The sequence below is a fragment of the Lithobates pipiens genome, unplaced genomic scaffold (genome assembly GCF_037356315.1).
Source record: "Lithobates pipiens isolate NorthernLeopardFrog02 unplaced genomic scaffold, aLitPip1_a1.2 Scaffold_13, whole genome shotgun sequence".
Classification (NCBI taxonomy): Eukaryota; Metazoa; Chordata; class Amphibia; order Anura; family Ranidae; genus Lithobates; species Lithobates pipiens.
In genome coordinates this window covers 540564576-540587428 of record NW_027507718.1, presented here as the reverse complement: position 1 = coordinate 540587428, position 22853 = coordinate 540564576, and the positions used below count along the sequence as shown (strand labels likewise).

At 51.5% G+C, this 22853-nt stretch overlaps 1 protein-coding gene across 1 annotated transcript in view; it reads right to left on the bottom strand.

Moving 5' to 3' along the window:
• Positions 1-541: 541 nt before the first annotated feature.
• The window catches only part of LOC143975768 (rho-related BTB domain-containing protein 2-like), a 50057-nt gene continuing 27745 nt past the window's right edge, over positions 542-22853 (bottom strand). The window contains exons 5-10 of the mRNA XM_077478287.1: positions 19236-20239; positions 16705-16823; positions 11297-11447; positions 10623-10711; positions 7689-7794; positions 542-2437 (exon numbers count right to left, since the gene is read on the bottom strand). Of these exons, the coding sequence (XP_077334413.1) occupies positions 2265-2437; positions 7689-7794; positions 10623-10711; positions 11297-11447; positions 16705-16823; positions 19236-20239 (1642 nt within the window). The 3' untranslated portion in view covers positions 542-2264. The remainder of the gene's footprint in view (positions 2438-7688; positions 7795-10622; positions 10712-11296; positions 11448-16704; positions 16824-19235; positions 20240-22853) is intronic.

Sequence of the window (22853 nt, the reverse complement as noted above, 5' to 3'; positions counted from 1 at the left end):
TCACTGGGAAAAGAGAGGTGAATCTAGGAGTTGCTATCAGGACAGTTAGTGGGGTGACCGATAGCAATAAAGATCTGACAGGTCTGACCAGTGGCAAAAGCTTTGCTGGAAAATCCCCAGTGTACCCTTATATAATCCCACCCACTCCATGGGACTCTAGTTCTGTAGCAAGCAAGATGAAGAAACAGAGGAGAGGGACCGAGTCCTGTTCTGTGCTACAACATATGGAGTCACTGGCAAATCAAAACTCCTATTACTTCACTAGTCCAGTATTGGGCAAAGGAATGGAAGTCAGACCATGGGACATCCCCAAGTAAAAAACCGAGGAACTGGCAACCAAAACCCTCAGCTTGAAACACCTTGAGGCCCGTCCACTGGAGACAAGGCCCCGTCCACTGGAGACAAGGCCCCGTCCACTGGAGACAAGGCCCCGTCCACTGGAGACAAGGCCCCGTCCACTGGAGACAAGGCCCCGTCCACTGGAGACAAGGCCCCGTCCACTGGAGACAAGGCCCCGTCCACTGGAGACAAGGCCCCGTCCACTGGAGACAAGGCCCGTCCACTGGAGCCAAGGCCCGTCCACTGGAGCCAAGGCCCGTCCACTGGAGCCAAGGCCCGTCCACTGGAGCCAAGGCCCGTCCACTGGAGACAAGGCCCGTCCACTGGAGTCCCATGGATTTGGTGGGGTTATATGGGGAACACTGGGAGACGTTACCAGCACAGTTGTTGCCAATGTCGAAACAGCTGAAGGAAACGGCATATAAAACTTATGGTGTGGGACTTCCCGTCAGGCGTCCTGTACTGTCCGAATAAGATAAAAGATTTGGCTTTAGATGCACTTTAGAGTTGCAATGATAAGGCAAGAAAAAAAAAATAAATGCTGTTGGAAATATCGAGACCAATATGGCGCCTCAACCAACCTACTTTTCCATTTTCCCCCCAGAGTGAAAATATATTTCCCATGATAAAAGAAAAAAAAAACACCAGTTTGATCTTGATGAACAGCCCTCTAAGAGGTCCATGCGGCCAAGCTGAAGTCATGGGAGTTGGCGGCCAAGCCGAAGTCATGGGAGTTGGCGGCCAAGCCGAAGTCATGGGAGTTGGCGGCCAAGCCGAAGTCATGGGAGTTGGCGGCCAAGCCGAAGTCATGGGAGTTGGCGGCCAAGCCGAAGTCATGGGAGTTGGCGGCCAAGCCGAAGTCATGGGAGTTGGCGGCCAAGCCGAAATCATGGGAGTTGGCGGCCAAGCCGAAATCATGGGAGTTGGCGGCCAAGCCGAAATCATGGGAGTTGGCGGCCAAGCCGAAATCATGGGAGTTGGCGGCCAAGCCGAAATCATGGGAGTTGGCGGCCAAGCCGAAATCATGGGAGTTGGCGGCCAAGCCGAAATCATGGGAGTTGGCGGCCAAGCCGAAATCATGGGAGTTGGCGGCCAAGCCGAAATCATGGGAGTTGGCGGCCAAGCCGAAATCATGGGAGTTGGAGGCCAAGGCATGGAAATATGAGCACACAACGGACTTTATACCACGTAGGATGAGGCGTCGTCCTGCATCAGCATGCTGCATTGTATAGCGATACCGAGTACCTCTGCTAGCCCTTAGTGCTCTTTAAGCTGCATAATAAATGTGAGTCCCTCTCCGCTCGGATAAAAAACACTGAGCTGTAGGTAATACTGAGTTACTATGTAAACTGGTCGTGTGTAAGGATACCGAGTATCTCTACACGTTTCAAGCGCTGTGATCTACGCGAGTGCATCGCTGCCTTTTTCGGGGCAGACAGAAGACACTCTGTGATGCAGTGCACCTCCCAGGCCATATCAACATTTCTTAGGCTCCGCCCACGAGGAGCCCAGAACTGGACTGGGATCCGCCAAGCCACGTGAACTGGTGCAGCTTTGTGTGAGGGGAGCGTTTTGTTATACAGCGCCACTTAACGGACAGCGATATAGGCGAGGATTGTCGAGAACTCTGTAGTGGATCAATAGTTGTAGAGATTTTGGTGCTCCCCCCCACCCCCACTCGTTGAAGGTAGGGGAGTGGTTATCTTGAGCTGTGTGGTGCCCGAGCAAGACGGGCCACCGGGTATAGTGCAATAATAATACTTCCATCTCGCTTGGTCTGCAGGGTGGAGATTTGGCACAGGCAGTCACAGGGGAGTCGCCGGTGAAAACCTCTGGCCTCGCAGAGAAGCTTTTTTATCTTCTGCCAGCAGGGGGGGTCCTATGTCTCCGACCACCACAGAAGGCACAGGAGGAGTCTCCAGGGCTCAGGAAATGGAGGAAGAGGAAGGGCGCCAAAAGCACCACTTGTTCTTGCTGTGCTGCTTGCGGATGAGTTCCTCCTCCTTTTCGCGCTCCTTCTTGCAGCGGAGATAACGGTCTTCCTCCTTCAGGTACCACACCGGCGGCCAGCGAAAGCGCTCAAAGTGGCTTTTGTTTTCTGGGGAGACAAGATTACACACCACTGTTAAAAGCTGATCTCCTGACTCGCTCCATCCCTCACCACTCCGCCCTCCTGACTCGCTCCATCCCTCACCACTCCGCCCTCCTGACTCGCTCCATCCCTCACCACTCCGCCCTCCTGACTCGCTCCATCCCTCACCACTCCGCCCTCCTGACTCGCTCCATCCCTCACCACTCCGCCCTCCTGACTCGCTCCATCCCTCACCACTCCGCCCTCCTGACTCGCTCCATCCCTCACCACTCCGCCCTCCTGACTCGCTCCATCCTTCACCACTCCGCCCTCCTGACTCGCTCCATCCCTCACCACTCCGCCCTCCTGACTCGCTCCATCCCTCACCACTCCGCCCTCCTGACTCGCTCCCATCCCTCACCACTCCGCCCTCCTGACTCGCTCCATCCCTCACCACTCCGCCCTCCTGACTCGCTCCATCCCTCACCACTCCGCCCTCCTGACTCGCTCCATCCCTCACCACTCCGCCCTCCTGACTCGCTCCATCCTTCACCACTCCGCCCTCCTGACTCGCTCCATCCCTCACCACTCCGCCCTCCTGACTCGCTCCATCCCTCACCACTCCGCCCTCCTGACTCGCTCCATCCCTCACCACTCCGCCCTCCTGACTCGCTCCATCCCTCACCACTCCGCCCTCCTGACTCGCTCCATCCCTCACCACTCCGCCCTCCTGACTCGCTCCATCCCTCACCACTCCGCCCTCCTGACTCGCTCCATCCCTCACCACTCCGCCCTCCTGACTCGCTCCATCCCTCACCACTCCGCCCTCCTGACTCGCTCCATCCTTCACCACTCCGCCCTCCTGACTCGCTCCATCCCTCACCACTCCGCCCTCCTGACTCGCTCCATCCCTCACCACTCCGCCCTCCTGACTCGCTCCCATCCCTCACCACTCCGCCCTCCTGACTCGCTCCATCCCTCACCACTCCGCCCTCCTGACTCGCTCCATCCCTCACCACTCCGCCCTCCTGACTCGCTCCATCCCTCACCACTCCGCCCTCCTGACTCGCTCCATCCTTCACCACTCCGCCCTCCTGACTCGCTCCATCCCTCACCACTCCGCCCTCCTGACTCGCTCCATCCCTCACCACTCCGCCCTCCTGACTCGCTCCATCCCTCACCACTCCGCCCTCCTGACTCGCTCCATCCCTCACCACTCCGCCCTCCTGACTCGCTCCATCCCTCACCACTCCGCCCTCCTGACTCGCTCCATCCCTCACCACTCCGCCCTCCTGACTCGCTCCATCCCTCACCACTCCGCCCTCCTGACTCGCTCCATCCCTCACCACTCCGCCCTCCTGACTCGCTCCATCCCTCACCACTCCGCCCTCCTGACTCGCTCCATCCCTCACCACTCCGCCCTCCTGACTCGCTCCATCCCTCACCACTCCGCCCTCCTGACTCGCTCCATCCTTCACCACTCCGCCCTCCTGACTCGCTCCATCCCTCACCACTCCGCCCTCCTGACTCGCTCCCATCCCTCACCACTCCGCCCTCCTGACTCGCTCCCATCCCTCACCACTCCGCCCTCCTGACTCGCTCCATCCCTCACCACTCCGCCCTCCTGACTCGCTCCATCCCTCACCACTCCGCCCTCCTGACTCGCTCCATCCCTCACCACTCCGCCCTCCTGACTCGCTCCATCCTTCACCACTCCGCCCTCCTGACTCGCTCCATCCCTCACCACTCCGCCCTCCTGACTCGCTCCATCCCTCACCACTCCGCCCTCCTGACTCGCTCCATCCCTCACCACTCCGCCCTCCTGACTCGCTCCATCCCTCACCACTCCGCCCTCCTGACTCGCTCCATCCCTCACCACTCCGCCCTCCTGACTCGCTCCATCCCTCACCACTCCGCCCTCCTGACTCGCTCCATCCCTCACCACTCCGCCCTCCTGACTCGCTCCATCCCTCACCACTCCGCCCTCCTGACTCGCTCCATCCCTCACCACTCCGCCCTCCTGAACTGGTCCCTGGAAAAAAAAAAAATGCCCTTTTTACTCACCTAAAACCAACGGACACGCGGCACTCCAATCCAGATTCTCCTCTCCAGCTTAATTGGGAGGCCTATGTCAGTGGCTGTTCAACGTGGACACTTCCTATTGGCTGTCGAGCGGTGTGGTCTCTCGGGATCCAGAAGAAAAGACCCCAAAACTACCACTGTAGACTTCTCAGGATCCAGAAGAGAAGTCTACAGCAAAAGCTGTGGGATTCTCTCAGGATGCAGTAGAGAAGTCTGCAGCAGTCCTCTCATAACCCAGAAGAGAAGTCTGCAGCAACAGCTGTGGTGGCATCTCAGGATTCAAAAGAGAAGTCTGCAACGGCAGATATGGGGTCATCTTAGGATCCAGAAGTGAGGTCTGCAGTAGCAATGATGGGGCTCTCGCAGGATCCAGAAGAAGAGTCTACAGTGGTAGCTGTGGGGTTCTCTCAGGATCCAAAAGAGAAGTCTACAGCAAAAGCTATGGGGTTCTCTCTGGATCCAGTAGAGAAGTCTGCAGCAGTCTTCTCATAACCCAGAAGAGAAGTCTGCAGCGGCTGCTGTGGGGTCATCTCAGGATCCAGAAGAGGAGTATGCAGCAGCAGTGGCCCTCTCCAGATCCAGAAGAGAAGACTGCAGCAGCAGTGGTCCTCTCCAGACCCTGTGGGGTCATCTCAGGATCCAGAAGAGAAGTATGTAGCGGCAGTGGTCCTCTTCAGATCCAGAAGAGAAGACTGCAGCGGCAGTGGTCCTCTTCAGATCCAGAAGAGAAGACTGCAGCGGCAGTGGTCCTCTTCAGATCCAGAAGAGAAGACTGCAGCGGCAGTGGTCCTCTCCAGATCCAGAAGAGAAGTCTGCAGCGGCAGTGGCCCTCTCCAGATCCAGAAGAGAAGACTGCAGCAGCAGTGGTCCTCTCCAGACCCTGTGGGGTCATCTCAGGATCCAGAAGAGAAGTATGTAGCGGCAGTGGTCCTCTTCAGATCCAGAAGAGAAGACTGCAGCGGCAGTGGTCCTCTTCAGATCCAGAAGAGAAGACTGCAGCGGCAGTGGTCCTCTTCAGATCCAGAAGAGAAGACTGCAGCGGCAGTGGTCCTCTCCAGACCCAGAAGAGAAGACTGCAGCAGCAGTGGTCCTCTCCAGACCCAGAAGAGAAGACTGTAGATGCAGTGGTGCTCTCCAGATCCAGAAGAGAAGTCTGCAGCGGCAGCTGTGGGGTCATCTCAGGATCCAGAAGAGAAGTATGCAGCGGCAGTGGTCCTCTTCAGATCCAGAAGAGAAGACTGCAGCGGCAGTGGTCCTCTTCAGATCCAGAAGAGAAGACTGCAGCGGCAGTGGTCCTCTTCAGATCCAGAAGAGAAGACTGCAGCGGCAGTGGTCCTCTTCAGATCCAGAAGAGAAGACTGCAGTGGCAGTGGTCCTCTTCAGATCCAGAAGAGAAGACTGCAGCGGCAGTGGCCCTCTCCAGATCCAGAAGAGAAGACTGCAGCGGCAGTGGTCCTCTTCAGATCCAGAAGAGAAGACTGCAGCGGCAGTGGTCCTCTTCAGATCCAGAAGAGAAGACTGCAGCGGCAGTGGCCCTCTCCAGATCCAGAAGAGAAGACTGCAGCGGCAGTGGCCCTCTCCAGATCCAGAAGAGAAGACTGCAGCGGCAGTGGCCCTCTCCAGATCCAGAAGAGAAGACTGCAGCCGCAGTGGTCCTCTTCAGATCCAGAAGAGAATTCTGCAGCCGCAGTGGCCCTCCCCAGATCCAGAAGAGAAGACTGCAGCCGCAGTGGTCCTCTTCAGATCCAGAAGAGAATTCTGCAGCCGCAGTGGCCCTCCCCAGATCCAGAAGAGAAGACTGCAGAGGCAGTGGCCCTCTCCAGATCCAGAAGAGAAGACTGCAGCAGCAGTGGCCATCTCCAGATCCAGAAGAGAAGTATGCAGCGGCAGTGGCCCTCCCCAGATCCAGAAGAGAAGACTGCAGCAGCAGTGGCCCTCTCCAGATCCAGAAGAGAAGACTGCAGCAGCAGTGGTCCTCTCCAGATCCAGAAGAGAAGACTGCAGCAGCAGTGGTCCTCTACAGATCCAGAAGAGAAGACTGCAGTGGCATGGGCACATCAGCTTCACCCAAATTAGCAGACTTTCACACGGAACTGGGACTCGACAGAGGACTTGTGTATATTGTGTTGTACACGGTAAGAAAAAACAAAAAACAAACAAAACACACATGTATGATGAGGTGAGCGGTGGTGGTGTGGGTTGGGTGTGGGTTGGGGGTGGGTTGGGGGTGGGTGTTAAGGGATTCATATTCTGGACTATAATATACCGTCCCCTCTTCAGAGTTGAAAGATGCCTAGCATCATCTAGTCCCTTATTGTAACCCCCAAGTTATCTGGCAGTGCTGGACCAGTAGGAATGAGGACTGGTTCCAGTGTAATCCCAAAAGGAGGTGAACATTTTGGTATTTTGGTTCAGAGCCTAGGCTGTTGCCTATCTGATCATGATGGATGGATGGATGGATGGATGGATGGATGGATTCCTCATCCAAAAGCAAAAAGATAAATAAATCAAATCCTGAACATGTGGTTGCAGTAGGGACGGGCGTCATGTTTGGGTCGATGGTCAATTTGAGGTTCGCTAAACAGGTAAAGTGGCCAAAAATCCAGCTTCTTTTCCCCAGAAATCATTAATCTGAATTACTGGCTTGCTGCCCTCCCCAATAAGCCAGAGGGGAACCCAAGTGACATCCTTGACCATTTATGGTCAAGGATGTCAACAAGCCAGGAAGTAGGCAACATGACTAACCAAATATGGCCAATGATGTCACATCCTTGCCTGGTTTGTGGACACTCAGTAGGTGGCCCGAGAAAACCCAATGGGAGAGCATCGCCGGGATGGTTTGGTAGGTGCCACTCACCAAGGTTGACGTGGATCTACATTGCTGGGTGATGGATTTACACTCTGCAACATTCTTTTCACATTTTTTTGGAGAATGTGGCCAGGTTGGTCATGAATTGGAGTGGCAGCGAAACGTGCACCACCTACCATACCAGCCCACACACACCATCAACAACCACGTTGAGGAGGGCAAGGGCCTCTTCCCCACAACCCTGTGCCAGTGGATGTGGGGGGGGGGACTACAGGGCACATATGGAATCTAGGAGGTCCCCTTTACAATAAGTAAGGGCCGCCGAATATCTGCCCCCCCCCTAGGTGGGGTCATGGTCACCTGGTCCCCTTCCACACAAACGCTTACCCGGTGGCATGTACTTCATCTCCCGGGGGAACTTGCGGCAGACAGCGTTGTAGTTGGTACAGATGTAATGGAGGCACCAGTCAGCCAACTGCTTGGCGTTGTGGAACTGCGAAGAGACAACAAGAGGGCTAAGAGATAAGGGAGGAGCCTCAAACACCACACAAATCCTATCTGTCGGTGCCAAACTCCAACCGAAACCATTTTCAGTACAATGAAGAACGCTTAAAACTTCTGATGTTTTCATAGCTGAGATTTCACTCATTTTGTACTTATCTGTAGACTCCTCTCCGGGATTTCTCCTATTCTGTACTTTTCTATATAGACTCCTCTCCCTCCCGCTCTCCTCTCCGGGATTTCTCTTATTCTGTACTTTTCCATATAGACTCCTCTCCCTCCCGCTCTCCTCTCCAGGATTTCTCTTATTCTGTATGTACCGGAACTGCTCTACACTCCGCTTGAGTGCTTCCGTCAATATACAGCTTCCTCCAGTCTGAAGATAGATATCAGATATTATAGCCGCCTACTGCAACCAAGAACTAGGCAGGACTCGTTTGGCTGCAAAACTGGAACTTTTATTGAACAAACTTACACAGAATATATATACCCCACTGGAGGACAGCCCCCCTCCTGATCATATTACCCCAACAATACAACTTGTTCACAGGAACATAATATAAGCTAATTAACTAGTCACGTAAACAAGCATAGGTGACTCAAAGCCCACCTAGACAGACAATGTTGTGATTAATCAGATATCCCCACATCAGGTCAGACTTGCTGGCTCTGAGCTCACAAAGCACATTACACATTATCCTAAGTATAAACACAGAACACCTTCACACAATAGCAGGAGACCCCCAGTTGCAGACTGTCCGGCTCCTACATTGAAGAACATGGAACAGAGGCCAATGTAACCAGCTCTTTCAATGATCATGTATAGTTCAGAATCAAACAAACCAGGAATAGTCTTCATATATTTTTCTTGAGGGATATTTTGATAAATATTACTGTCCCATTTGAAGTAATCCAAACCACATTCTTAGCGTCCATTATTTGCTCAGTCATCCTATGCTCCTAAAAGACACAGGGTGACTTACACATAAAAGTGGGGCATGGGGAGCTGAGACAGGGGTTTCCCAACCTCTCTAAGGTCAGCCGAGTTCCACAGGAGTTCCAACAGGAAGCTGCAATGTTGACAGGGTTGCTACATTCAGCACATTGGTACAGTGCCTTGTGAAAGTATTCACCCCCCTCGAACTTTTCAACCTTTTGCCACATTTCAGGCTTCAAACATAAAGATATAAATTTTTTATTTTTTGTGAAGAATCACCAACAAGTGGGACACAATTGTGAAGTGGAACGAAATCTATTGGATTTTTGAAACTTTAACTAATAAAAAAAATGAAAAGTCGGGCGTGCAAAATGATTTGGCCCCCTTGCGTTAATACTTTGTAGAGCCGCCTTTTGCTGCGATTACAGCTGCAAGTCACTTGGGGTGTCTCTATCAGTTTTGCACATCGAGAGACTGAAATTCTTGCCCATTCTTCCTTGCAAAACAGCTGGAGCTCATTGAGGTTGGATGGAGAGCGTTTGTGAACAGCAGTTTTCAGCTCTTTCCACAGATTCTCGATTGGATTCAGGTCTGGACTTTGACTTGGCCATTCTAACACCTGGATACGTTTATTTGTGAACCATTCCTTTGTAGATTTTGCTGTATGTTTGGGATCATTGTCTTGTTGGAAGATAAATCTCCGTCCCAGTTTTAGGTTTTCATCCAGAATGGTCCTGTATTTGGCTGCATCCATCTTCCCCTCAATTTTAACCATCTTCCCTGTCCCTGCTGAAGAAAAGCAGGCCCAAACCATGATGCTGCCACCACCATGTGTGACAGTGGGGATGGTGTGTTGAGGGTGATGAGCTGTGTTGCTTTTACGCCAAACATATCGTTTTGCATTGTGGGAAAAAGTTGGATTTTGGTTTCATCTGACCAGAGCACCTTCTTCCACATGTTTGGTGTGTCTCCCGGGTGGCTTGTGGCAAACTTTAGACGAGACTTTTTATGGATATCTTTGAGAAATGGCTTTCTTCTTGCCACTCTTCCATAAAGGGCAGATTTGTGCAGTGTACGACTGATTGTTGTCCTATGGACAGACTCTCCCACCTCAGCTGTAGTCCTCTGCAGTTCATCCAGAGTGATCATGGGCCTCTTGGCTGCATCTCTGATCAGTCTTCTCCTTGTCTGAGCTGAAAGTTTAGAGGGACGGCCAGGTCTTGGTAGATTTGCAGTGGTCTGATACTCCTTCCATTTCAAAATGATCGCTTGCACAGTGCTCCTTGGGATGTTTAAAGCTTGGGAAATCTTTTTGTATCCAAATCCGGCTTTAAACTTCTCCACAACAGTATTACGGACCTGCCTGGTGTGTTCCTTGGTCTTCATGATGCTCTCTGCGCTTTCAACAGAACCCTGAGACTATCACAGAGCAGGAGCATTTATACAGAGACTTGATTACACACAGGTGGATTCTATTTATCACCATCAGTCATTTAGGACAACATTGGATCATTCAGAGATCCTCGCTGAACTTCTGGAGTGAGTTTGCTGCACTGAAAGTAAAGGGGCCGAATCATTTTGCACGCACCACTTTTCAGTTTTTTATTAGTTAAAAAAAGTTTCAAAAATCCAATAGATTTCGTTCCACTTCACAATTGTGTCCCACTTGTTGGTGATTCTTCACAAAAAATAAAAATTTTATATCTTTATGTTTGAAGCCTGAAATGTGGCAAAAGGTTGAAAAGTTCAAGGGGGCCGAATACTTTCGCAAGGCACTGTATGCATAGCTAATAGCAGAGCTTTGCTGAGTATTTCATCTCGGAGATAAGAAGAATAGAGGAGAATAGAGGAGAATAGAGAAGAAGCCCGAGGACGGCACTGACCTGAGCGATCTCCAGGTACAGGAGGACCTGTCCGTCTATATCCATCCCCTGCACATAGCAGGCCAGGAGCTCGTCCACCGTGTGTTGTTCTGCAACAGAGAAGACATGTTACAACCCAACCATGCCCCAGTGCCTGATGGGGGAAAAAAAAAAAATGGTGGTTTTCTAAAGAAAACATTATCTAAAAGTAACAAAATAATGAAAAGTTTAATGAATCTATTTCCAAACTATACACATTATATCTCCATGTATGAGGAGCGGGGGGAGGGGAAGCCGCTGGAAAGTCTGTATTGATCGCACAGGACTGTGTCTGGAGGTCGTATAGATAATCTATATAGAGGACAAACCGCAAACTGGGACACGACACCCCCCCCCCCCCCCCAACACACAGCGATCAGCACAAAGCTTCTGCTAGAGGGACCGACATATATAGAGGGCTGCAGAGTATTACACCCCCCCCCGACACACACACACACACACAGCACTGCAGAGCATTACAAGCTCACACAGCGATGCACAATGTGGTAGTTGGGTGTTGCAGCACATAAACCCAACCAAATTCTTCTCTCCTGAAATACTCGTCACTCCTAGGGGACTCTTCTCTCCTGAAAGACTCTCTCACGTCTCTGCAATAAAGGTCTATACACAAGGTAGCAGCCAAGACATCTCCTCACCGGTCAGGGCCTGTAAGTGGGGAAGACAAAGCCGGTTGCTCAGCACCAAGAGCTCCATAGAGCCGAGTTGGGGCCCCGGACAGAAGTGGCCCAGGTAGAGATACTCCAGGACGGCACGCAGGCAGGAAGTGGAAGTGCCAGGCAAACAGACCTGTAGGACAGAGTAGAGAATTATATTTCACCGATAATAGCTGCTCATCATTTAACATCTCCGATATTACCTCCGGCCTACACCTCCTACTGTTCCATCACACCCTCGACCCGTACCATGATCTCCACCCTACACCTCCTACTCTTCCATCATAGAACATTCTCTGCCCATATCATGACCTACACCTCTTACTGTTCCATCACACCCTCTGCCCGTACCGTGATCTCCACCCTACACCTCCTACTCTTCCATCATAGAACATTCTCTGCCCATATCATGACCTACACCACCTCCTACTGTTCCATCACACCCTCACCCCATACCATGATCTCCAGCCTACACCTCCTACTGTTCCATCACACCCTCGCCCCCTAACCATGATCTCCAGCCCACACCTCCTACTGTTCCATCACACCCTCGCCCCCTAACCATGATCTCCAGCCCACACCTCCTACTGTTCCATCATAGAACACCCTCTGCCCATACCATGACCTCCAACCTCCACCCCCTACTGTTCCATCTTAATGCCCCCTCTGTCCATACCGTGACCTCCAGATTACACCTCATACTGTTCCAGCACACCCTCTGCCCGTACCATGACCTCCAACCTCCACCCCCTACTGTTCCATCATAATGCACCCTCTGTCCATACCGTGACCTCCAGGTTACACCTCATACAACACCCTCTGCCCATAATGTGACCTCCAACCTACACCTCCTACTGAACATCCTTTGCTCATGGGTGTCCAGTACGCCCCTGTGCCTTTAAAGGAGGGGTGGGCTCCCTCCAGGCTCATCTGACGTCTGCCTATCCATTATAATACATGTGCTTTCATTGTGGAGACTCTTAAAATGTATAGTTAGGACTACAGAAAATACTGGGGTACCTTGACGGGGCTCTGTAGCTTATGAATGTATTTGCAAATGTGTGTGGACTAATCCAGTTTTTAGAGTATACTGTTAGACGGTACAATGTGGTTGGTTTCAGGCTGGTCGGTGAGTTGAGCTTGGAATTTCTCTGGTTTTGTTTAGCATGTGCTGCCCTTCCATGTGCTCCTTACTGCAAAGGCCAGTTATAGGTGAGGGCAGTGGCCATTTGTTTGTACCCTCTGCTCATACTAGGATCCCCAACCTATATACCCTACTGTTCTATCGTGGAACACCCTCTGTCCATACCATGACTTCTGGCCTACACCTCCTACTGTTACATCATAGGACACCCTCTGCCCATTCCATGACCACTAGCCTACACCTCCTACTGTTACATCATAGGACACCCTCTGCCCATTCCATGACTTCTGGCCTACACCTCCTACTGTTGCATCATAGAACACCCTCTGCCCATTCCATGACTTCTGGCCTACACCTCCTACTGTTACATCATAGGACACCCTCTGCTCATACCATGACTTCTGGCCTACACCTCCTACTGTTCTATCATGGAACACCCTCTGTCCATACCATGACTTCTGGCCTACACCTCCTACTGTTCTATCATGGAACACCCTCTGTCCATACCATGACTTCTGGCCTACACCTCCTACTGTTACATCATAGAACACCCTCTGCCCATTCCATGACTTCTGGCCTACACCTCCTACTGTTACATCATAGAACACCCTCTGCCCATTCCATGACTTCTGGCCTACACCTCCTACTGTTGCATCATAGGACACCCTCTGCCCATACCATGACCTCTGGCCTACACCTCCTACTGTTGCATCATAGGACACCCTCTGCCCATACCATGACCACTAGCCTACACCTCCTACTGTTACATCATAGGACACCCTCTGCCCATACCGTGACCTCAACCTACACCCCCCTACTGTGCCATCATAGAACACCCTCTGCTCATACCATGACCTCCGGCCTACACCGCCACATTGTTTCATCATAAGACACTCTCTGTCAAACTGTGACCTCCAACCTACACCCCCCGACTGCCATCATAGAACACCCTCTGCCCATACTGTGACCTCTGGCCTACACCCCCCTCCATTGTTCTGTCATAGAATACCATCTGCCTGTGACACGCTACTGCTGACAGAAAACTGATCTGCACTGAGGGAAACCAAGACTCCCCGTATCTGATCTTCCAACAAGATTACAAAGTTCCACTTTAAGAGCAGTTACACTTTGTATGAACCCAAGTTCTCCTGCTAATGGGACTGCTGGCCCGGAAAACTCCTCACTTTACATCTATTTATTTCACCGGAGAGGAGTCCTTGAACGGTCATGAAGGCACATCAGTGAGATGGATATCAGACATATGATCTGATATAAAGGTCGGAAGGAAATTCTGGTCAGCTCCATCCTCAGCTACGCCATCTCAGACCACCAAGCCTTCCCTTCAGTCATACACGGCTCTACAGTTTCCTGTCCTGAACTGAAACTGCGGGGAGGAGATTGCGGGGGGGGGGGGGTCACCTGCAGAGTGTGAACCCCAAAAGCACTCAGCTCCGAGAGCTTCCAGGTTCACAGCTGTCAAAATCCCACCTGAAAATCTGGTTTAGACTGTGGACCAAGAAGAGCGCTGTGCTTGGTCGTCTGAAGCAGAGGGGGGGCAGGGGAGAAATCAGGGATCTAATAGACCCAAGATGTCTCCATAAAGAGAACCGGTCACCTGCCCAAAGCTATTACATAGGGAGCTCGTTAGCCTCCTTGTGAAATATCAGTTAAAAATGCTTATGAAAAGAAAAGGGTTAAATTAAGGGGATGTTTAAAGCAACCCCCCCCCCATCATCCCATGTACACCCATATGAATGCAATCACACCATAGGGTGCGCACATGCATGTGAACAATTATTCAGGGTGCGCACATCACTGTGAGAGAAGCAATTCAAGGGCTCTCATTTACAGGTTTAAGAGTGACCTTAAACCCGGGTTTTAAAAATTACTGTATTTTCTACCCTACGCGTTACGGCTCAAGTCCCTAAAGACATTATATCTGACGAAACACGTGGGGCGGGGCCGACACCCGTGACGTACCCACGCAGTACAAAACAAAGGCATTATCTGCATACCTCCCCATTTTTATTTTCTCCCAGTACAGCGCCTATGGTTATTACATTTATGCGAGTAGCTTTATATATTTTAACCAGTTCCCGACCAGCGCACGCCGATGTACGTTGGCAGAATGACACGGGCAGGCAAATGGGCGTACCTGTACGTCCCTTTCAATTTGCCGCCCTGCCATCGGGAGCGAGCCGGCACGCTCGCGTGCAGGTCAGGACCCCCGTGAGTCCTACGGACTCGATCGCCTCGGGGATACCCACGATCGTCTCAGGGGGGGGGGAGGGTGGCTGAACTAGGAGATGCCGTTGTAAACAGCATCTCCCCGTTTTGCCTAGCAACAAGTGACGCTCTTCTCTGCTCCATGTGATTGGAGCAGAGATCAGTGTTAACTAAAAGAAAGCCCAACCCCCCCACAGTTAGTAACACACCCCTAAGAACACTTAACCCCTACACTGCCACCCACTGGTTAACCCCTTTACTGCCAGTGTCATTTACACAGGAATCACTGCATTTATATAGCACTGATTACTGTATAAATGACAATGGTCCCAAAAATGTGTCAAAAATGTCCGATGTGTCCGCCGCAATGTCGCAGTCACAATAAAAAAAAAAAATATATAAAAATTGCTGATCGCCATTACTAGTAAAAAATAAATAAAAATTAATAAAAAAAAGCCATAAAACTATCCCTATTTTGTAAACGCTATAACTTTTGCGCAAACCAATCAATAATCGCTTATTGCGATTTTTTTTTTTTTTAACCAAAAATATGTAGAAGAATACGTATCGGCCTAAACTGAGGGAAAAAATTTTTTTTTTTTTTTATATATTTTTGGGGGATATTTATTATAACAAAAAGTAAAAAATAATGCGTTTTTTTCAAAATTGTCGCTCTATTTTTGTTTATAGCGCAAAAAATAAAAACCGCAGGGGTGATCAAATACCACCAAAAGAAAGCTCTATTTGTGGGAAAAAAGGGACGTCAATTTTGTTTGGGAGCCACGTCAGTTAAAGCGGTGCCGGATTGCAAAAAGTGGTCTGGTCTTAAGCCAGCAAAATGGTCCGGGGCTGAAGCAGTTAATACATTTGATTGAGTAAAATTTACAATATGTGGAGCGTTTTTGGCTCTTCTTTATTCTCTTGTGTACTCTCAATGGGTGGTAACATAGTTACATAGTAGGTGAGGTCGAAAAAAAAAAAAAAAAACACAAACACACAAGTCCATCCTACGTGTGTGTGATTACAGGTCAGTATTACATGTATGGTGAATGAGAGTAGCGATACTATAGATCTGGTGAGCGGAAGTCGCCAATCTCAAGCATTACAGAACTTCTCATTTTAAGAGGGTCATATCCTTTTAGTAAGCCTGTGTTCAGAAAATATAGAACGTTCTGGTGGGTTCTGAAGTAATAAAATGCTGGTTTTAACTGAGAAAAGAAAGAAAGAACGAACGAAAAAGAGAAAAGAACAAAAAGTAAAAAGAACAAAAAGTAAAAAGAAAAAAGAACAAAAAGTAAAAAGAACAAAAAGGACAAAAAGAAAAAAGGACAAAAAGAAAAAAAAACAAAGAAAAAGAACAAAAAGAAAAAGAACAAAAAGAAAAAGAACAAAAAGGAAAAGAACAAAAAGGAAAAGAACAAAAAGGAAAAGAACAAAAAGGAAAAGAACAAAAAGGAAAAGAGCAAAAAGGAAAAGAGCAAAAAGGAAAAGAACAAAAAGGAAAAGAACAAAAAGGAAAAGAACAAAAAGGAAAAGAACAAAAAGGAAAAGAACAAAGAAAAAGAACAAAAAGGAAAAGAACAAAAAGGACAAAAAGAAAAAAGGACAAAAAGAAAAAAAAACAAAGAAAAAGAACAAAAAGAAAAAGAACAAAAAGGAAAAGAACAAAAAGGAAAAGAACAAAAAGGAAAAGAACAAAAAGGAAAAGATCAAAAAGGAAAAGAACAAAAAGAAAAGAGAAAAGAGAAGAGAAAAGAGAAAAGAAAGAAAAGGAAAGAAAAAAAAAAAAAAAAAAAGAGAAAAGAACGTCTCCGGAGGAAAGTAGTGAAGGACAGCCGGAGGAATCATGACTACGGATGGGGATCACTCGCAGGACTCCACAGAATCTTCAAGGACACCCATGGTACAGAATATACTCTCTATACTCTATTCAACAAATCCCCCCGGCCAGTGACCCTTTCACGTATAAGGCACACTCTTTCATTGCTACCTTCAAAACATAAAAAAAATAAACATTTACCCCTGGTGTGAAGCTCTCTCGGAAGAAGCCTCGGAACAGCGCCACCATCCAGTCACAGTTGGCAATCAGCAGAGGCTTGTGGGCCGGAACCGAGCCGTCATCCACTGTAAACAAAACATCTACGGGAGAGGAGAGAAGGACCAGAAAGGATATCAGAGATTCCAGAGGAAAGAACAAAAAAGGAAGCGGGCAGCATGGCCACCGATAGGCAACGCGTTCCACCTCTCACTAGGACCTCCTCGTTGCAGACCATATCTAAGTAGCTACAGGCCCTTGTTCCACTGCAATAGATGGATCTAGTGGTGGTCACATTCACCTGGACCCTGGATGCACTCAAGGCCAACTACAGGAACCTTCTCTTCCCCAAAGTACTACAGACACACGCGCTGCACTCCACCATGATTAAGACCTGATCAAAGGTGAAATGCGTCAGTGCAGGGGCAGAAGTTTCAATGAACATTGTACAATAAAACTTGTTGGAAAAAAAAATAGAAAAGTTGCAGTGTGTATCCTGTGTATGTTAATGGAGTTGTTCTTTAATATTGAAGACCTTAACCCAGTGGTCTCCAAACTGCAACCCTTTCCTTGCCTATATTTAGCCCTTTTCCTCACAATGATATGAGGCACCAGTCCCCCCACTCACACCAGGGATGGGGGCACCAGTCCCCCCACCGACACCAGGGATGGGGGCACCAGTCCCCCCACCGACACCAGGGATGGGGGCACCAGTCCCCCCACCGACACCAGGGATGGGGGGGGGGCACCAGTCCCCCCACCGACACCAGGGATGGGGGCACCAGTCCCCCACCGACACCAGGGATGGGGGCACCAGTCCCCCCACCGACACCAGGGATGGGGGGGGGCACCAGTCCCCCACCGACACCAGGGATGGGGGGGGGCACCAGTCCCCCCACCGACACCAGGGATGGGGGGGGGCACCAGTCCCCCCACCGACACCAGGGATGGGGGGGGGGGCACCAGTCCCCCCACCGACACCAGGGATGGGGGGGCACCAGTCCTCCCACCGACACCAGGGATGGGGGGGCACCAGTCCTCCCACCGACACCAGGGATGGGGGGGCACCAGTCCTCCCACCGACACCAGGGATGGGGGGGGGCACCAGTCCTCCCACCGACACCAGGGATGGGGGGGCACCAGTCCTCCCACCGACACCAGGGATGGGGGGGCACCAGTCCTCCCACCGACACCAGGGATGGGGGGGGGGGGCACCAGTCCTCCCACCGACACCAGGGATGGGGGGGGGGGCACCAGTCCTCCCACCGACACCAGGGATGGGGGGGGGCACCAGTCCTCCCACCGACACCAGGGATGGGGGGGGGGCACCAGTCCTCCCACCGACACCAGGGATGGGGGGGGGGCACCAGTCCTCCCACTCACACCAGGGATGGGGGGGGGGCACCAGTCCTCCCACTCACACCAGGGATGGGGGGGGGCACCAGTCCTCCCACTCACACCAGGGATGGGGGGGGGCACCAGTCCTCCCACTCACACCAGGGATGGGGGGGGGGGGCACCAGTCCTCCCACTCACACCAGGGATGGGGGGGGGGCACCAGTCCTCCCACTCACACCAGGGATGGGGGGGGGGCACCAGTCCTCCCACTCACACCAGGGATGGGGGGGGGGCACCAGTCCTCCCACTCACACCAGGGATGGGGGGGGGCACCAGTCCTCCCACTCACACCAGGGATGGGGGGGGGGGCACCAGTCCTCCCACTCACACCAGGGATGGGGGGGGGGCACCACCCACCGACACCAGGGATGGGGGGGGGGGCACCAGTCCTCCCACTCACACCAGGGATGGGGGGGGGGGCACCAGTCCTCCCACTCACACCAGGGATGGGGGGGGGGGCACCAGTCCTCCCACTCACACCAGGGATGGGGGGGGGGGCACCAGTCCTCCCACTCACACCAGGGATGGGGGGGGCACCAGTCCTCCCACTCACACCAGGGATGGGGGGGGGGGGGGCACCAGTCCTCCCACTCACACCAGGGATGGGGGGGGGGCACCAGTCCTCCCACTGACACCAGGGGGGCGGGGCACAAGTCCTCCCACTCACACCAGGGACGGGGGCACAAGTCCTCCCACTGACACCAGGGACGGGGGCACAAGTCCTCCCACTGACACCAGGGATGGGGCGCTATTCCCGCCCCCTACTGTCCACAAGTGCCAAGTAATTTTTTTTTTACTCCCAATGACGCTGGGGCTTTTTCTACTCCAACTGGCCACAGTTTGGCCCCCTAAAGTCTAAAGGACAGGCCCTTAGTTTACAAAGTTTGGAGACCCCCCACCCTTACGTCATCAACCAAGTATCTTCTTCAGCTTGGGAACATACCCAACATTTGTAGCAACCATGTATGGCTGGCCCATATACCTATAAACTTAACCTATAAATGGAGATACGGCTGTTCAAACATTGGATTCACATTGTTACCATTAAGAGGATGTATGGAAATACTTCTGAAATATTACAAATTACAAGAACGAGCTACAATGCCCGTGGTACAGTACCTGAGAAGAGGCCGCGGTTCAGGCATTCTCTGATCCGGTTGGCTCTCCGCACATGAAAGGCTTTGGTGATCTCCTGGTTCATGAAGCCTTCTTTGTTCAGCAGGTTGGACACCATCATGCGCAGGTCGAAGACTTCTAGGGCTTCGGCTATGGTAGCGATCTGCATGAGGTCCGCCCTGCACTGGTTTAGGTGCCCCGTGTACAGGTACTCCAGCACCGCTCGCAACGGCTCCACCTGAATGAGCGAATCCATCTGCACCACCAGCATCGGCCTCTCCCGCTGGGTCAGAGGATCTTCAACAACGTTCATTTGTACATCAATAAACACTCTTCCCCACTCTTCCAGCTTCCTGCCCCACCCAAGAGGAGGCGTCTCACCCACCTGAATGGCATCGACATCAGAAGAAGAAGAAGAAGTCCTGAAAGAGCACGATGGGTTTCCAAGTTGTCCATTTAAGGCCTCGTGTTTGCAGTCCGCCATCATGCTCCTAGTCCAGGAAGGTCCGGCCACGGCTCCACCAGGTACCCTGAAGAGGTCATGTTTAGAAGGATCCTGCTTCTCCTCCTCCTCCACATCCATGGGCATCAACTCCAAGGTGAAGAGGTCATAGAATTTGGAGCAGGCCGTGGCCAAGTAAACTTTGTGGGCGAATATCTTTTGCCCGTCCTGCAGCAGAAACACCACATCGGCACACAGTGGGGTGGAGAAGAGAGCAGCGGGGCCCTGGCCACTACACTGCGGAGTATCGGGCAAGTGGATGATGGGAGGAGGTGGCTTAGGGGGCAGGAACGGGGCTTGGAGTAGTGGACGCTGAACTTTCTTTAGGTGGGATTTCCAAAACTGTAAGTGCCTCCGGGAAATGAGCGCGGCCCGGATTGCATTATCAAAGACGTCCTTCACCCCGAACTGGGCCACCACGCTGGTCTCGTAGTATGGAATCCCCAGTTCCTTGGCCACTTCATGCCCGATCTCTGGAGAAAGAATATCCGTGGGTTTTATGGGCCTAGAAAAAGGGAGGAGATCACCATCAAACCATGAAGAAGCTTAGGACCACGTGACACAAACAGGCAATAAAGACGTTGAACCCTAGTGGGGGGGGGGGGGGGGGGGGGGGGATATTGATTTAATGCTACAAGAGTATGCAAAAATAGGAACAAAGGATATGGAGGTGCCAAGAGATTTCATCGCTACTTTTTTAAAAGCATGATCACACGCAGGAATTTGGGGTAAACACTCTAAGGGAAGTGACCCCCCCCCCCTAACACCTCCCCTTTCCTGATCTGGGGCATGTGACCCCCTCCCATTTCTCCCACCCTTTTATGGGGCAAGTGACTATTACTGTTGTAGGGGGAAGTGAACTCTGACCTCCTCCTCAACCTTGTTCTGGGGCAAGTGACCCCCCTACCACATCTCCTACCCTGATCTGGAAACAATTGACCCCCTGTCACCTCTCCTACCCTGATCTGGGCAAGTAACCCCCTTCCCATCTCTCCTACCCTTTTCTGGGGCAAGTGACCCACTCCCACCTCCCATACCTACTACTGTTGCAAGGGACCCCCTAGCAACTCCCCTACCCCGTGTTCTGGGGGAAGTGAACCCCTACCAACTCCCTATTACTGTTCTGGGAGAAGTGACCCCCCCCCCCCCTACTATCTCCCATACCTACTACTGGGGCAAGTGACCCTCTCCCATTTTTCCCCACTCTTTTCTGGGGCAAGTGACCCCCTACCACCACCCTATTACTGGTGTAGGAGAAATTAACTCTTACAACCTCCCCTACCTTTTTTTGGGGCAAGTGACCCCCTACGACCTCCCCTATCCTTTTCTGGGACAATTGACCCCATCACCTCTCCTACCCTGATCTGGGAAAGTGACCATGTCCCACCTTCCCTACCCTGTTCTGGGGCAAGTGACCGCCTACCACCTCCCATACCATCTACTGTTGCAAGAGACCCCCTAGCACCCCCCCACCCTGTGCTCTGGCGGATGTGAACCCCTACCAACTCCCCATTACTGTTCTGAGAGAAATAACTACCCAGCACCTCCCTCAACCCTTTTCTGGGACAAGTGATCCACCAAGAAAATGCACTACCCTTTTTTGGGACAAGTGACCACCCTCTTCTACCTCCCCTATCCTTTTCTGGGACATGTGAACCCCTAGCACCTCCCTTACCCTTTTCTGGGACAAGCAACCCCCTAGCACCTCCCCTACCCTTTTCTGGGACATGTGAACCCCTAGCACCTCCCCTATCCTTTTCTGGGACATGTGAACCCCTAGCACCTCCCCTATCCTTTTCTAGGACACGTGAACCCCTAGCACCTCCCTTACCCTTTTCTGGGACAAGCAACCCCCTAGCAGCTGTCCTACCCTTTTCTGGGACAAGTGACCCCCTAGCACCTCCCCTACCCTTTTCTGGGACAAGTGACCCCCTAGCAGCTGTCCTACCCTTTTCTGGGACAAGTGACCCCCTAGCAGCTGTCCTACCCTTTTCTGGGACAAGTGACCACCCCCTTCCACTTCCCCTACCCTGTTCTGGGGCAAGTGATCCCTACTGCCTCCCATACCTACTACTGGGGCAAGCGACTAGTACCTCCCCTGCCCTTTTGTGGGACAAGTGACCCCCTTCCACTTCCCCTACCCTATTCTGAGGCAAATGACCCTTTACCCTCTCCCATACCTACTACTAGGGTAAGTGACCCCCTTCCACCTCCCCTACTCTTTTCTGGGACAAGCGACCCCTTACCCCATTTCTATTAATGTTCTATGGGAAATTAAACCCTAGCATCTCCCATTCCCTGTTCTGGGTCAAGTGACCCCTCTACCACCTCCCATACCTACTACTGGGGTAAGTGACCCCCTACCACATCCCCCACCCTGTTCCTGGGGCAACTGACCCCTACCACCTCCCCAAATCTCCCAACTGTGCAGTCTAGCATAGTTTGGTGCCCAGACAGGTGTTCCCATTTCTCAATAACAGAAAGCACAGGGGTTAGTACTTTCTTTGCAGCACTAGGGCCACTGGTTCAAATACCAACCATGACACTACCTGCATGGACTTTCTTTGTTCTCCCTTTACCTGCGTGCCTTTCCTCCAGGTAATCTGGTTTCCTTCCAAAGACATGCAGGTAAGTGAACTGGCACTACTATGTGTATATGTATGTATGGTAGGGACCTTAAAATAAAAGCTTATTGGGAGCAAGGACCTAAATTGTTGGTCCTATATAAAGATATTCAAAATTCCAGAGCTGTAGAGGGAAATAACTGCTAGCGTCCTACATTACAGCTCGAGGACCCACTGAGGACTGAAAAAGAGATGTTACCAATCATGTGACCATTAGGTCAGCTATCACGGGGGGAACTGCATGCAGGCTGGAGGCTTCATTGAATAATTAAGTCTGATGGTAATAGTGTTCATTTGTTCAATGCTGTAATTGTCCGATACAATTACAGTATTAAAAAGTATTTTTTTTTTACATTTAAGCACCTTTGTAGCAAATTAAAGCCTTAGATATCCTTTAAAAGATAAAAAATTTAGGCAAATTAGAGTTATTGTCAAGTTAACAGATGTATGCTTGACTTGGGCACCAATGACCTCATCATGACAGCACTGAGGAGC